The sequence below is a fragment of the Scomber japonicus genome, chromosome 18, assembly GCF_027409825.1.
Source record: "Scomber japonicus isolate fScoJap1 chromosome 18, fScoJap1.pri, whole genome shotgun sequence".
Classification (NCBI taxonomy): domain Eukaryota; kingdom Metazoa; phylum Chordata; class Actinopteri; order Scombriformes; family Scombridae; genus Scomber; species Scomber japonicus.
Genome location: NC_070595.1, coordinates 9,412,862 through 9,427,981, shown reverse-complemented (window position 1 = coordinate 9,427,981; position 15,120 = coordinate 9,412,862). Strand labels below are relative to the sequence as shown.

General features: G+C 40.0%; 2 protein-coding genes across 3 annotated transcripts; both read left to right on the top strand.

Annotated features, from left to right (window-relative positions):
• The first annotated feature begins 3,134 nt into the window (after positions 1-3,134).
• LOC128379160 (WW domain-binding protein 11) lies at positions 3,135-8,632 on the top strand. Of its 2 annotated transcripts, none has more exons than XM_053338796.1 (12): positions 3,135-3,280; positions 3,742-3,828; positions 3,965-3,996; positions 4,109-4,202; positions 4,463-4,659; positions 4,983-5,116; positions 5,302-5,468; positions 5,645-5,800; positions 5,992-6,117; positions 6,218-6,487; positions 6,650-6,835; positions 7,371-8,632. In XM_053338796.1, the coding sequence occupies exons 2-12, from the start codon at positions 3,765-3,767 to the stop codon at positions 8,057-8,059; spliced, it is 2,115 nt and encodes a 704-aa protein (XP_053194771.1). In that variant the 5' UTR covers positions 3,135-3,280; positions 3,742-3,764; the 3' UTR covers positions 8,060-8,632. The 2 variants fall into 2 exon arrangements, with proteins under 2 accessions (XP_053194771.1, XP_053194770.1); XM_053338795.1 differs by having other exon boundaries at positions 5,645-5,872.
• A 605-nt stretch (positions 8,633-9,237) lies between these two features.
• On the top strand, positions 9,238-14,466 carry ddx47 (DEAD (Asp-Glu-Ala-Asp) box polypeptide 47). Its single transcript, XM_053338361.1, has 12 exons — positions 9,238-9,374; positions 9,590-9,683; positions 10,631-10,819; positions 10,911-10,982; positions 11,200-11,318; positions 11,434-11,505; positions 11,626-11,742; positions 11,850-11,996; positions 12,897-13,034; positions 13,118-13,188; positions 13,392-13,521; positions 14,068-14,466. Exons 1-12 carry the CDS (start codon positions 9,243-9,245, stop codon positions 14,281-14,283), a joined length of 1,497 nt encoding a protein of 498 aa, XP_053194336.1. The 5' UTR covers positions 9,238-9,242; the 3' UTR covers positions 14,284-14,466.
• The last annotated feature ends 654 nt before the right edge of the window (positions 14,467-15,120 follow it).

Genomic DNA, 15,120 nt, shown 5'->3' with positions numbered 1-15,120 from the left:
TAAAACATAACCACATCAAGACTGTTACTCATCATCATTAAGCATTCTGGTATCCTATGAAGAACAGAAAACTGACTTTTTGAATGCATTCTGACGACAGAGAAATTCCATCCAGTTAATTACAGTCCAATTCCATAAAGAAAAGCCTTAAAAAAAGAATAATGTAGCCTATTAAGTGTATTAAGAGTTGTTTTACTCATTTACTACTGTGACAAATGTATTATTGTTGCACTTTTTACACTGTGTGTGGTTCATGGGGATCATTTGCTGCAAAGCTGTCACTAAGCACCTTTATCTTGTCAGTCTTATTATTATTTGATGTCAGAGGATTTGACATTCAGATCTATACAGTGTGATTTTAACCAAATGCTAGTGTGTGTGTGTGTGTGTGTGTGTGTGTGTGTGTGTGTGTGTGTGTCATTCAATTGTTTGTTTACATTTCCACTACATATCTACTATTACATTGAGCTCTGTAAATATGTTTGAACAATAAAGCATTTAGACAACAGTTGAAAGATTTGTGTCATGTTATTTTTTTTCTCATTCTCATTTCTTATTCAGATGCAAAAATTGTCTTCTCAACTTAAAGGATATGTTCTCAATTGTTTAAGTCTGTCTTCAAGTAACAGATAGGTGCACATATGAACACTACATTTTGCTCGCTGTAGCCATTCCTCCTCTTCATAAGGACCATTGGAAGATCTCCTCAAAATGTGCTTCCAGTGTCACTGATAGATCATATTAGCTTGAAATAAACCTTTTAATACATTTTTGCACAGGAGGAGGACTGTGAATTTTGTTGTCCCCCATCACTTACATGGAAAATACATTATGAGGAATCTCTTAATAGTCAGTATGACCATGAGGAAAAACATTTGTCTATATTGATTTTTACCTGACTGCTGTTTTAGAACAGACTTGACATTTTGTGAACCCATCCTTTAAACTGTATACTGCTGGGATTATTCTTCTGTATACATGAGGCTGAAATAGGACATTTTATGTCACTTATTAATTATAAGTCAAGATGCTCATACAGCAATATTTCCTTTGCTTTTGCAGTTAATCAGATTGTTCCAAGAGGTTTATAAAACTGTTTTGTTGCATTTTTATCCTGTCAGCAAGTCTTTAAGAACTGATTTCATCCGTGGTCAGTGGTAACGCACATACTGATCCACCCGGATGTAAAAATGTTTTAACCAAATGTTAGTGTGTGTGTGTGTGTGTGTGTGTGTGTGTGTGTGTGTGTGTGTGTGTGTGTGTGTGTGTGTGTGTGTGTCATTCAATTGTTTGTTTACCACCTGGATGTAAAAATGTTTTGCTTTACTGGTATCTGTTAGTTGTTAAGGTAACTTGTCTGTAAATTTCCCCACTGTGGGTCCAATAGGGGAATATTTTATCTTTCATCAAATAGGTCAACATAACCAAGCATGCCAAGCTCACCTCATCCTTCATATGCGTCTTTGGACAAAAGTTCCCTGATAGTAAACATCATTTAAACTTGGACCACCCTCAGTCACTGCTACTGCTTTTGATTCTATCTAGCAGGCAGATGTACACATTTAACATGTGGATGGTATTTTTAGTAAAGTATTCAGTTTTGCAACGAGCGGTAAAAACTAAAATGATGCCAAATACTTTTTAATAATTGATGAGTCATTTCTGTGAAACTTTTGTCAAACCTGTTTGACTGACCATTCTCACAAGGAACAAGGAAATGTGATAACTTTTCTTGGAAAACTACATTTCTGATTACCAAATGAATTAAACAGACTAATCATGAGTCTTATTATTACTCAACTTATAAATCTAGTAAGGAGTTGTTTAGTTATTTTTTGATGTCTTTAATATGAGTGGTTAAACATGTCACAGTGTGTTTGGACAACAGATTCAAGCACTCATAGTAATGCTGCAGACTTTTATGTGATGTTTTTGGGGTATATCATCATGAAGTACAATGGTGTTTATTACAAATGTAAATATCTATTTTACAACCTATTTGACCTCATGATAACTAGAGCTTGAAGAAACTAAGTTTCACTGACCTCAGTGTTGCCACTCACTGTGGTGTATGCAAGTGATAATAAAAGGTCTTGAATCTATTTTTAGTACATAGGAGAACACAATACTGTGCTTATTCCATTCAGCAATTAGAAGACAATTTCAAAGCATATCTCAGAAGGGACACTATAAATATAAGTAGTGTATGTTTGACAATATATAGATTTATATGATTCAATATATTCTGATTCATAATTATTTATGTATAATTGTATAGTGGCTCTTAATGCATTTTAAGTTCTGAGCAACCCCTGATTCTGATGGTACAATTAAAAATGGGAAAAACAACAACTAAGAATATGATAAACAATTTATAGGAGTTTCGCTGAATAATTAAAATGTTAAAACATGACCAGTGTTTTAATTACTTTTTTTATTTCCCTTTATTTGATCAGGACACACCTGTGCATTCAGGAGATGCACATAACCCAAGCAGAGTTGATACAGTGCTTAATTTAGTTTGTCCATGATGCACACTGGTATATGGATTTGAGCAAATCAGTGTGCAAGACAATATTTTTGGACTTCCAACTACGTCCACCAAGCCAATGGGTTATGCCACTGACACTTACATGTTGCTAAAAAAGGGTTAGGTTAATAAACCCTTAGTTCATCATCACCCTGGATAACTGATCCTGTAAATGTTTACTGGGGGTTATAATATGTTTTGATTGGAAGTTTGACAGTCAAAATATGGTGGCCAAAAAGGCGGATTAGATCTAGATGCGTAATCTTAAAACCACTTACCTGAAACTGGTGTCACACTATGAGCAACGAACACTCGTGCCCTCTAGTGGTCACATTGAGTAGTTACACCTGTGGGGCATGTACTTTCACACTGTATCCAACAGCCGGCAGTGTAGGCAAATTACTATAAATGCTCTTCAGGCAAAGCATTGCACCTTAATTATGATATACATGTTATAACTCTTAACTAATACTTATATAAATAATTAAGACCTAAAATATCAAAATGTTTTTTTTATTTTATAAAAAGGAGGATTACTCCCAGTGTATCACCGCTAACTTGTTTTGATGACGTCAAACGCGTCTCTTCCGCTCTGTCTCGCGGCCGTAAACATGGCGAGCGGCTAACGATTCAGTCCTGACGGCCTTTCAATTTCACCTCCAGAAAATAAACCATACACTTTGCGTTATATTTGGCGCACAGGGGTGCGTGTGTAGGGCGTTGTGCTCTACAAGTTTTCTTGAATAAAAGGTAAAGTGAAGTTTTGTGCTGCTGTCGAGGCTAACGCGGGCACTAGCATAGCTTGCCGGGCCAAATGCTGCATGAGCAGCTAACATTTAGCTTTGTATCACAGGTGATTTATCTGGCTTCATAATGTTTACTAGCTTATTAAAACCCCCTGCAGCGTTTCATTAAGCAATATTTTTGCACTGAATCCTTTTATATTGACCTACCTTGTATAATAGTCATGCCTTGACTATTAATTAACATGTTAATAGTAGTAAACGGTCCATAAAGCATGCAGTGTTTTATCTTTATCAATGCTAACTTATATTCCCGGATAGCAACAACTGTACCAATACCAAACTGTCTATACTGTATATCAACGGTCAACTATACTGTTATCTGTATCTAAAGTTAGCTGGAGTTAACTCATTTGCAGATGTTCGTATGTTTTTAGTCATCATTGTTGGGATTTTGATACTTGGCAGGGTGAAGGAGACGCACCGGCAAAATGGGGCGACGTTCAACCTCCTCCACCAAGAGTGGGAAGTTTATGAACCCCACCGACCAGGCCAGTAAGTATCTATCAGAACCGTCATCTGGCTCCCCTGACACTGACTTGCTAGTTAACAGCTGTAAGGTTAGTTGTCTGTTGCTGTCAAATGTCAGAAAGATAACAAAATGTGTTCTTCTTCTCCACCTTCCTTACAGGAAAAGAGGCCAGGAAAAGAGAGTTGAAAAAGGTAATCGTAGTTTTTAGGCATAAGATTTAACTTTAAATGTATTCTGTCAAAATCAAATACCAAAGTCATTTGATTGTGCTGATCTCAACTCATTTGTGAATACTCCCTCTAGAACAAGAAGCAGAGAATGATGGTGAGAGCTGCGGTGCTGAAGATGAAGGACCCCAGACAGATCATCAGAGACATGGAGAAGCTGGATGAGATGGGTGAGGAGGTTGAATTTGTATGTTGCTGTTGAACTGGCATTATGTAGCTCAAGATGGGTCTGTGACTCTAACTGTTCTTAGTTCTCCTACTGTAAAAAGAGTTGTAGTTTTATTTAAGGAGGCTGCATAATTTGCACCAAGATTTAAGGACCATTTCAAAATTCATTTATCATTAACTGAATTTCACAGTTTTCAGAATTTCACAAATAATTTGCTGGCTTTGCCAACAAACTGAAGCTCTTCTCTACCCTCTGCATTAGAGTTCAACCCAGTGCAGCAGCCCTTGCTGAATGAGAAGGTGTTAAGAGACAAGAGGAAGAAGCTACGTGAGACATTTGAACGCATAGTCCGTCTGTACGAGCGGGAGAATCCTGACACCTACAAGGAGCTTCGCAAACTGGAATTGGACTATGAGACTAAACGTGGGCAGCTGGCTCTCTATTTTGACTCAGTCAAGGTGTGTTTGTGTGTACTCATTCTGCGTGTATTGACTGTATTTCAAGTCAAGGTTTGTAGAAATGTAACTTTGAATGATGTAGTATCTACTCTTCCTGAAAGGCTTGTTTACCCCTTGTACATAACATCTAGGTTTTGATTAATCTTAATTCAGATGCGGTTGAAGCATTGGCATAAAATTCAGTTCATTAATTAATGGGAAGGACTGACATGCACCATGTGTCTTTTGATGTGTACACAGTATGTTGAGCTTCAATACTTCATTTTCTAGTTGCTGTACTTTGCTCCTGTTTGTGATCATGTATGTCATGTCATCTTATTCAGAATGCAGAGTCTGTGGAGGTTGACAGTATCCCTTTACCAGATATGCCTCATGCCCCCTCTAACATCCACATCCAAGATATCCCACTACCAGGGGCTCAGCCTCCCTCCATACTGAAGAAGGGCTCCTCTTTTGGGTAGGTATTGACTTGTGTATGGGAAAGGCTTCTGTTTTCTCTCAACCTTGTGTAGAGAGTTATAGTGCTGTTGATGCTTGTCGTTGTCTTGTAAGCCAGTATCGGTCAGGCACTCTTTGTTTATGACAATGCTTCCATTCATTCATCATTTCTCTCCTCCTGGCTGTTTTTCATGTATTTTTCAGTAAAGGATCTCTAACGTCATCCTCCGGACCGATGTTGGCAACAGTGCCAGGTGTCCCACGTTTACCTCCAGGAAAGAAACCCCCTGGTCCCCCACCTGGGCCCCCGCCCCCACAGGTCCTGGCGCTGTATGGCATTCCTGCTCGACGAGCGTACGGCACAGACTCAGGTAAAACACAAACTGTTCCCTCAATGGGTGCATTTCTGCATTCATTTAAGTGATGGGAACCGGAGTTGAAGGATTTGAGTGTATTTTTCATTTGTTGGTCATGTGGCCTTGCTTTCATAACTGTTTCTGCTCACATTTCTGTGTGTCTCTTTTTTTTTTTTTTTTTTTTTAAACAGAGCCCTCCATTCCTGGTTTAGAAAAGGACTCTGCAATGGAGCTGGGAAGAGACCGGGACAGTGGCAGTGACAGCGACAGAGATCGAGATGATGTGGATGATGATGACAGCGAGTCTGAGGAGGACAGTGAAGAAGAACGAGATGACGGGGCAGACGGTGACCAAAGAATGATTGTGGACAGGCAGGACGATGAGAGGGAAAGAGAGGATGACAGAGACAGACATGCTAGTGAGTGTTGTAGAATTGTAGAAATTGTAGAAATTTCTCATCATTGTTATTTTGGTTTACTACAGTTCTCCACTCTAATGTATTGTTTTAAAGAATGTGTTAATGTCTTTACTCTTTAGGTCGCATTGTGCGTTTTGCAGACATCCCTGCAGAGGCGCCACGTGAAGGAAAGAGGAAGAAAAAGAGGTTGGTGAAGAAGACCAAGGCCATTACCCCACTGCAGGCCATGATGTTGAGGATGGCAGGTACTAAAGTATTCCAGTGTCAGTGCTGCATACTTACTAAGCTTGTACACCATATTTTTAAATTCTGATGACGTTGTATGCTGTTTTCTTTTGTCTTCAGGTCAGTCTATTCCTGAAGAGGAGGAAGAAGAAGAGGTAGAGGAGGAATACACAGATGAGTCAGACACCTCAGACATTGAGGACAGGGGCCCGCCAGGGGACAACCAGTCCCACATGCGTCCACCCCTTCCTGGTGGGCCAGTGGGACAGCAAGGGCCCCCACACATGCAAGGTCCACCAATGGCAGGGCCTCCACCACTGGGTCCACCTCCAGCTCCTCCAATGAGGCCTCCTGGTCCACCCTCTGGCCCGCCTCCTGGCCCTCCACCAGGTAAGTTACAACATTTTTAGAGAGAATACTTCACTCCAACTTTGAACTGGATACTAAAATGAAACTCTGAACTTGTTTTGCGATGTGTGACTGGTACTAAATCTCCATAATGTTAACGGGTACATCGAGCATCATTTAGATGATATGTTCTGTTATCTTAAGGTGCTCCTCCGTTCTTGAGGCCTCCTGGTATGCCTGGAGGCCTGAGGGGTCCAATGCCTCGTCTGCTGCCTCCTGGACCTCCACCAGGCCGACCCCCTGGCCCTCCACCAGGCCCTCCTCCTGGCCTCCCACCAGGCCCCCCACCTCGCGGACCCCCTCCCAGATTACCACCCCCAGCCCCACCAGGTAAGCACATAGTGCAAAATAGTGTAAAGCCACTCGCCTGTGTGTGTTTGTGCATGCATGTACATATGTTTAGTATTGACATCTGTGTGTGTTTGCTTTGCATGAACTGGGAAAATATGGCAATTATTTTTAAAACAAAATTGCCAACAAATGTATATACTAACTAGGACTGTCACTTTTGTCAAAAATCAAGTTTAAACAAATATCAAATGTCACACAATTTATTCAAATATCTGCTCCATGTTTTTACTGGACAGAACAACAACGCTGCCTGCAGAGTATAACTAGCTTTACATAATAGTTTGAATATGATTGTTTCATGTCATGTTCGAATGAATGTTCCAATATTGAATAAAAAATTACAGCCCTAATACAAACATTAACTGCCATTGCTCCTGAGCTGCAGCATAACCCAAACTAAAGCAGTAAAAAACAGATTTGTGTATGTAAACATATTTTATGTTTGAACTTATGGAAAACGTTCAACTGTGTGGAGCGGCATAGATTGATACATCTGCCTTGTGACTTCTTACAGGTATCCCACCTCCTCCCCCAAGAGCAGGAGGGCCCCCACGCCCACTTGCCCCACCACTCTCCCTCTTTCCTCCACCTCTCAACTCCAACGTGCTCAGTGCTCCCCCCAGCATTGTGCAGCGGCAAAAAGGCCCAGGATCTGGCCAAGACGGTTCACAGAGCAACATGCCTCCCCCTGCCATGCCCATGCGACCAGGTGTCATGCAGATGCCCCCTCCCCCAGGGACTGCTGCAGCCTCGTCAGGCGGCAATCCTGGCAGCAACCCCCCCAGCCACCACCATGCAGCCACCATCGAAAAACGAGCCAACATTACCTCTGTGGCTGCCACAGCAGGTGGCCTGGCAGCGGGTGGAGCCTCTGGCGGAGCCACCATCTCTGCCAAACCTCAGATTATCAATCCCAAGGCGGAGGTCACCCGCTTTGTGCCCACGGCACTGAGGGTGCGTAGGGACAAGAGTGGGGCAATGCCTGGGGCAGCACCCGGGCCTATGGAGAAAGTTGGGGGTGGTATTGGAGGAAGGAGGGGAGATGAAGGCATGGGAGGTGGCATGGGGCAGAAACAGCAAGCAACCGCTGCTCACATGGGCATGGTCAACCCAGCCCAGATGGGTGCTGTGCCTCAGTCCAACATGAAGACTAAAGACCAGGTGTATGAAGCCTTTATGAGGGAGATGGAGGGTCTCCTCTGAAACCTGACGATACTGGGGGATAATGTTTAGTGAACAAAAGAAATGCATTTTTTTTCTATGTTTTCTTTGCAGAGTAATAGAAATAGCTTTCTTCAAAGGAGTCAGCTAGACGAGTTTCTCTTTTTAAACCAAGGAAAGGCTGCTACACTTCACACTGGTCTCAGCAGGCTCATCTTCATTTAATCTGGGCTATTACCTCTTGTGTCAAAGAGAATGTAAATGTCTGAATATAAATGTAATTGGAAACATTTCGATTGGTTACTATTCCTCTACGCAACTCGTAAAAAGAACACTATGCTCTGCACTGAAAAACTATTTTTGTCAGAGATTAACAAGTGCTTTTTGTTCATCAGTTTTGTTTTTGTTTTTTTCCTACAACTGTGTTTTTGCCCAGCCAGCTGTTTGTCATTTACCATGACCAGAAAAACATTTTGTATGATTGTATTTGTTTATTTTATTGACCTCCTGAACATGTTGGACATCAAAACAGTAGTGTTTGAATGTTTGTCAACCTTTGACAAAATATGTCTGAAACTGTTAGATCTGCAGCTAAATAAATACTTCAAAACCTGTTTTTAACTGTTGTTTCAGTGTGATTTAATACTAGCAAGATACTATAAGCAACACACCATGAAATGATTGAAAACAATTTGAGCTTGTTTTTATATCTGCAATCAATCTTAACAAAATCCCTACCGTGAGAAATTAAAATTGTAGAAATACATTTTTTCTTGACGCCACATCTTCTAAATCTTTGAGTCATAGTCTTCAGTGATAAATATCTTCTTTTTTTTATTAAACAGCATATAGTAGAATAGACAAGCAACAAGTCATTCCAAGTAAAAAATAAAGTTTTAAAGAAATCAACATAATTCCGATAAAAAGAAAGAAAAATAAGTAAAAGGTAAAGGCATAAGAGATGGACTTCTTCAATTAAAAAATTCAGAATGCATTTTGATAATAGATGAACTTTTCTTGTTTTTATACCATATAAGAATTCAAAATAATAATTTATATCAATTTAAAAATAATTCAAATGATGGGGTTGTTCAAGACCATAGACGCGAAAGGACGGATTTACAAACATCAATTCCCATCATCCATTGCCGCTTGAGTTTGGACTCATTTCCGGACCTGCGCAGTGTAGCGCGCAGCAAAACACGTTCACGTTGGGGCGACAAGCATGGCGGAGGACAGTAAGGAAAGCTCAAAGCTCAAAACAGATGAAACACTCGAAGGCTCGAGTAGTGATAATGATAACAGCAACGATAATGTCGTCGAAACTGAGGAGGTAGTAAAGACCTTCAAAGATTTGGTAAGTTTGTCTCAGACGTTTATTTTAACACAATACACAAGCCCAACATAGCAGTTTGAGTTAGCTAAAGTAAGCTAGTATCTCATGTAAACATCATTTTTATCCAAGGAAGCAGTCTTGGTATCCAACTAAGATTACTGAATGTTTGTAAATTGGTGGTACAACACTTTCCTCATCTTACAAAGCTCTCTATCCGGTTTCTTTGCTGTTTGCAGGGTGTCACTGAGGTTCTCTGTGAGGCTTGTGATCAGCTGGGATGGAAAAATCCATCAAAGATTCAGATAGAAGCTATACCAGTGGCTCTGCAAGGTGAGAGAGCACGAAAACACCTTCTTTCCACTGATCATGGGTCAATGCAGTAGTTTTTTTCTGTGCAACATATTAAAGGTGCTCTCTACAAATGCAAGTGGTCAAAGAAGTATTTAAATCTATTACATAATCAGAGTAAAGTAGAAACAGACAGTGTAATATTCCTGCATTCAATGTGTTACTTAAACAAAAGTACAGAAGTGTTTAGCAACAGGTTCTTCAAGTATTACAACATATTATATAATGTATTGGGGTTGCAGCATTATTATCATTACCTATTAATCTGAATAAGTCTTTTTGGATTAATTGTTTAGTTGTTTGGCTTTTAAAGTGGTCAAAATATTAACTGCTGTTTCCAAAACCCAAAGATATTCAGTTTATTATCATCATAAAACTAAAGGAACCAGGAATTATACAGCTGGAACCAGAGAAGTTTAATTATTTTCTTATAAAAGTACATGAAACGATGAAATGATTATCAAAATAGTTGGCATTTAACTTGTGTCAATCGTTTACTTCATGAATAGTCGCAGCTCTATATTGGATTGTTGTTTATTACTGATGCTTAAACATTTAAGCAGCATTTTAATGTTGTAGCTTACACTGGTGCAGCTATGTCATATATTGTAGGGTGGTTTAATTCACTGTCTAAACTGTGCACTGTATTTTACATGCTTAGAGGTGCAAGAAAGTTTTGTTTCTGACGTTCCGGTCAGTAAGGCTTTCTGGCACACCTGAGCTCTGTAGTAATTATTATAAGTTTTTAAATCCTAAGCATCAAAGTAACAGTACCTGTCAAGTGGATGTGATGGTGTAAAAAGTGCAATACATCTCTTTGAAAAGCACAGGAGTAGTAGGAGAAAATAAAATAAAAACTCAACCAAGTGAATGTACTTAGTTACTTTCCACCACCGCTATATATCAATATCTGTCTTCTTGAACTGCAGGAAAGGATGTTATTGGCCTGGCAGAGACTGGCTCAGGAAAGACAGGTGCCTTTGCAATTCCCATCCTTCAGTCACTGCTGGCCTCGCCCCAGAGGCTTCATACCCTCATCCTCACCCCCACCAGGGAGCTGGCATTTCAGATCTCTGAGCAGTTTGAGGCTCTGGGCTCCAGCATCGGTGTCAAGTGTGGTATGTGTCCATTAAAGATTACTTTATTTCCAATGCTGCTTAATACTGTGTATGGTTCGGTACTTAACACTTTGTCTTATTTCTGTTGCAGCTGTCATTGTTGGAGGAATTGACATGATGTCCCAGTCTTTGGTGTTGGCTAAAAAACCACACATTGTTATTGGTAAGATCTTAAGACCCAAAGCAAGCAAACGTATTTTATATTTAAACTATTTCTGTTGTAGTTAAATCACTAAAAATCAGAACATTAATACCTCGTTACACTTTTATTATAAATATGTATGTATATATTTTCCTCTCCTTTCAACGATTTTAATGAGCTGATAGTTACAGCATCAGTGTGATGAAGAGTACTGTAAGTGAAACAAATGTGTTTGCAGCCACACCCGGTCGGTTGATTGACCACATGGAGAACACCAAGGGCTTCTCCCTGCGAGCTCTGAAGTTCCTGGTCATGGACGAAGCAGACAGAATCCTCAACATGGACTTTGAGACTGAGGTAGGAGACACATTATTATTAATACATGAGTGGAAATATTCCTTTTAATGTACTGTGAATACTGCAACAAGTGAAAATTGACACTTTGAGGCTTTTTTCCTCTTTTTCTTGTCAGGTGGATAAAATCTTGAAAGTGATTCCCCGGGAGAGACGCACCTTCTTGTTCTCTGCCACCATGACCAAAAAGGTAGAAAAGCACTAGTGGACGGAGCAGATGATCCTCAGTCTTTACAGCCTTGTTTAGTTGGCACACTTATAGAGCCTGCATTCTGTTCCCTTGCACTGAAATTCTATCATTTGTCTACAGGTCCAGAAACTACAGAGAGCAGCTCTGAAAGACCCTGTGAAGTGTGCAGTATCTACCAAATACTCTACAGTAGACAAACTGCAGCAGTACTATGTCTTCATACCATCCAAGTACAAGGTAGGGCACATTCTCATACTGCAAACAGCCAGAATATCAAAACCAAAATATGATATTTAAAATTACTATGCTGTGATTAGTAATACAGTTTTTTTTTTTTGTGGCAGGACTGTTACCTGGTGTCCATCCTGAACGAGCTGGCCGGGAACTCATTTATGATTTTCTGCAGCACGTGTAACAATGCACAGCGGGTGGCGTTGTTATTAAGGAACCTGGGCATCACTGCTATCCCTCTTCACGGCCAGATGACTCAGGTAGAGCATCGGAGCAACACAATTGTTCACAGACACTCTCCCAGGTTGTCTCACACTAGGACACTTATAATCTAGTTAGCTTTAAAAAAAAAAAAAAAAAAAAGGTGCAACATGTCCTTTTCGAACCAGACAGTAGACTTGATGATAATGTTCTACTAGGATGTTTTGATGAAAAAGGTTCAGTTTTTGCATAAGCATCAATTTGCATGCTTGGTTTCTCTCTCTCGATACATTTATCATTAAACAGTTAAATATTGCTGATGCAGAGTCTCCACAGCAGAAAAACATTGTTCGAAACCTGTCATTACAGTGCTGTAACCAACACTGGTGCAGAGCTCCACCACACCCCCTGCAGCATAAACCATACAACCATAAAATGTTGATGATGAGTTTATGATGCCAAAAATGTGTCATTTGTATGTTGTTTTTCGCAAAGAAATGTCAAGCATTCAGAAAGCTCGACAAATCATTTTCATTCACTGTCATAACATTGTCTGTATGTTTACCACTCAGAGATGAACCTGTGTTTGAAGCAACTGATAGACTACATAGACTACATTTCCAATCATCAGTCACTATAGAGATCTTTGCATCTTATGTCGGTAGGTTTCACTGCTGCTTTACTGACCAACATACACTGCCTTTGTTCAGCTGTGGTGTGAATGTCAAAAAGCTTTGGCTCAAATTTGAGCTGGACAAAGAGCGCCCTCTTGTGGTTTTGTGCCATAAAGGCCTACAGTTTGTTCTCCCGCCAGATCTGACGTTAATAAGCCAAGATATTCAGATTAATACAGTGTGTGAGGGTCTATGTATTTTGGCAAGTTTCCATCAGTGCTGTGAGTTTGTCTGCAGTGTGTTTTGCTGTTCATTTAATACTGTGCTCACTGTTGTGTTGGTCAGAATAAACGTCTAGGAGCTCTAAACAAGTTCAAGTCCAAGTCTCGATCAGTACTGCTGGCTACCGATGTGGCATCCAGAGGTTTGGATATTCCTCACGTTGACTGTGTCATCAACTACGACATCCCCACTCACTCTAAGGTATTTTGGTGCTGATATTTCCATTGCTGGTTTATTTCATTAATTGGTTTCATAGATTAAATTTAATCTGTCTGCCCTCCTAGGACTACATCCACAGAGTCGGACGAACAGCCAGAGCGGGACGGTCTGGGAAATCCATCACTTTTGTCACTCAGTAAGAACTACTGCCTGGTCATTTCTGGCTACTCTTCCTCTTTAATGACATGATGTGATTTCATTTTCCCCATTTTGCCTTGCATTAATGTTAAACTCAGGAGTGTGCCTGTCTTCCCTTTTCTTTATTTATTGCTGTTTATATTCTAGGTTAATGAGTGGGCATGAGTTGGCTTCGCTAAACTGACACTCCTGTTATCTTAGGTACGATGTGGAGCTTTTCCAGCGAATCGAAACCCTTATCGGGAAGAAACTTCCTGCCTTCCCTACCCAAGAAGAGGAAGTGATGATGCTGGTGGAGAGGGTGAGCGAGGCTCAAAGGTTTGCCAGGCTGGTAAGTGAATGATTTTCAGATGTTAGCTTAAACAAAACTAACAGGGTAAACATTATTGCGTGAACCCTCTTAAACTTCCAAGCTCATCAGTTAGTATTGTCTGAAAATCTTTGATCCTTCTCTATAATATTAAAATTTTGATTTGTTGAGTAAAACATGTTAAGGAAAACTATGAGACCTGGTAAAATGTGTGTTCATTCATTCAGACAAAGTGAATATCCTTTGTTCTAGGGAAGGGACATAAACTAGTGAATTTCTTCATCGAATTACTTGTTAACCAGCTTAAAAATGTGGTATATTTTATATACAGTATCAATCAATAGTTGGGACACAATGTCATTCAAGTGAATTGTAAGTTGTGTCCCAACTTTTGACAGGTACTGTAGTTTGGGGACAGTTTGATAAAGATGGGATGGAGATGGAACGTAATAAGAGTGTTATTCTTATATTTTAAAGATAGATGGATGTATTATCTTGATTGTATTTGATAAACTCACTCAACCAATGAAATTTGACAAACAAAAAACAAAATCTTGTCTTCTCCAGGAAATGAAGGAGCAAGGTGAGAAAAGGAAAAGGCACAAAGACAGAGGAGGAGACAGAGACGATGATGACACAGAACAAGCAAGTGGAGTGAGGAAGAAAGTGAAAGGAGGAGGAGGAGGATTTGGAGGTGGAGGAGGAGGAGGAGGATTTGGCGGAGGAGGAGGAAGAGGAGGAGGAAAGAAGAGGGGTGGAGCAGCCTGGAGAGGAGGACGCTGAACCCTCCACTGTTAACAGACTGTACATAACCACAACATAGAAAGCCTCTCATGTTTTTGATGTTAAATTTGACTATGATGACAGCATATTTTCCAGCATTTATTATGGAAGACTATTTAATTACAGAAAACGTGTTTCTCTTGTCCCCCTACGACATTTTCCATTTGTAATAAAACACCATTGTAAAACAAGCTTGGGTATGTTGTGGGTGAGTTCGACTATAAAATGCTGCAGTTGTTGCTTTCAAACACAAGAGGGGGATGTTTAGTTTACAAGAAGGGAAAGGTGACTTAAACGAACCAGTGTGTAGGATTTAGTGACATCTAGCGGTGAGGTTACAGATTTCAACCAACTAAATACCCCTTTTCCCTCACCCATTCCAAGCATGTAGAGAACCTTTGATGGCCACAAAACATACGAAAGGCCCTCTCTAGAGCCAGTGTTTGATTTATTTTTTATCTGAACTACTGTAGGAACATGACAGACTGTGAAAGAGGACCAGCTCCCTCTGTATATAATATATACAGCTCATTCTAAGGCTACGAAACTAAATTACACTTATTTTAGTTGATTGTACACTAATGAAAACATACTTATAAACTTAAACACTGGTCTGAAAACAGGATACATCTACAGAACCTTATTTAAGTGAATACATTTCCATGCTTGGATGATTTTTTTACTTAGAGGATATTATGTCAAAGCTTGATGACCTGGGGGGCATAAGAATGCGCCAAAAATGTTTTAGCAGGGATAATAGCAAGTTATTTTGGAAGTCATTTGTAAGGGAGACAAGCAACAGTTGCAATATCCATCATTCTTTAATGCCTGTCATTG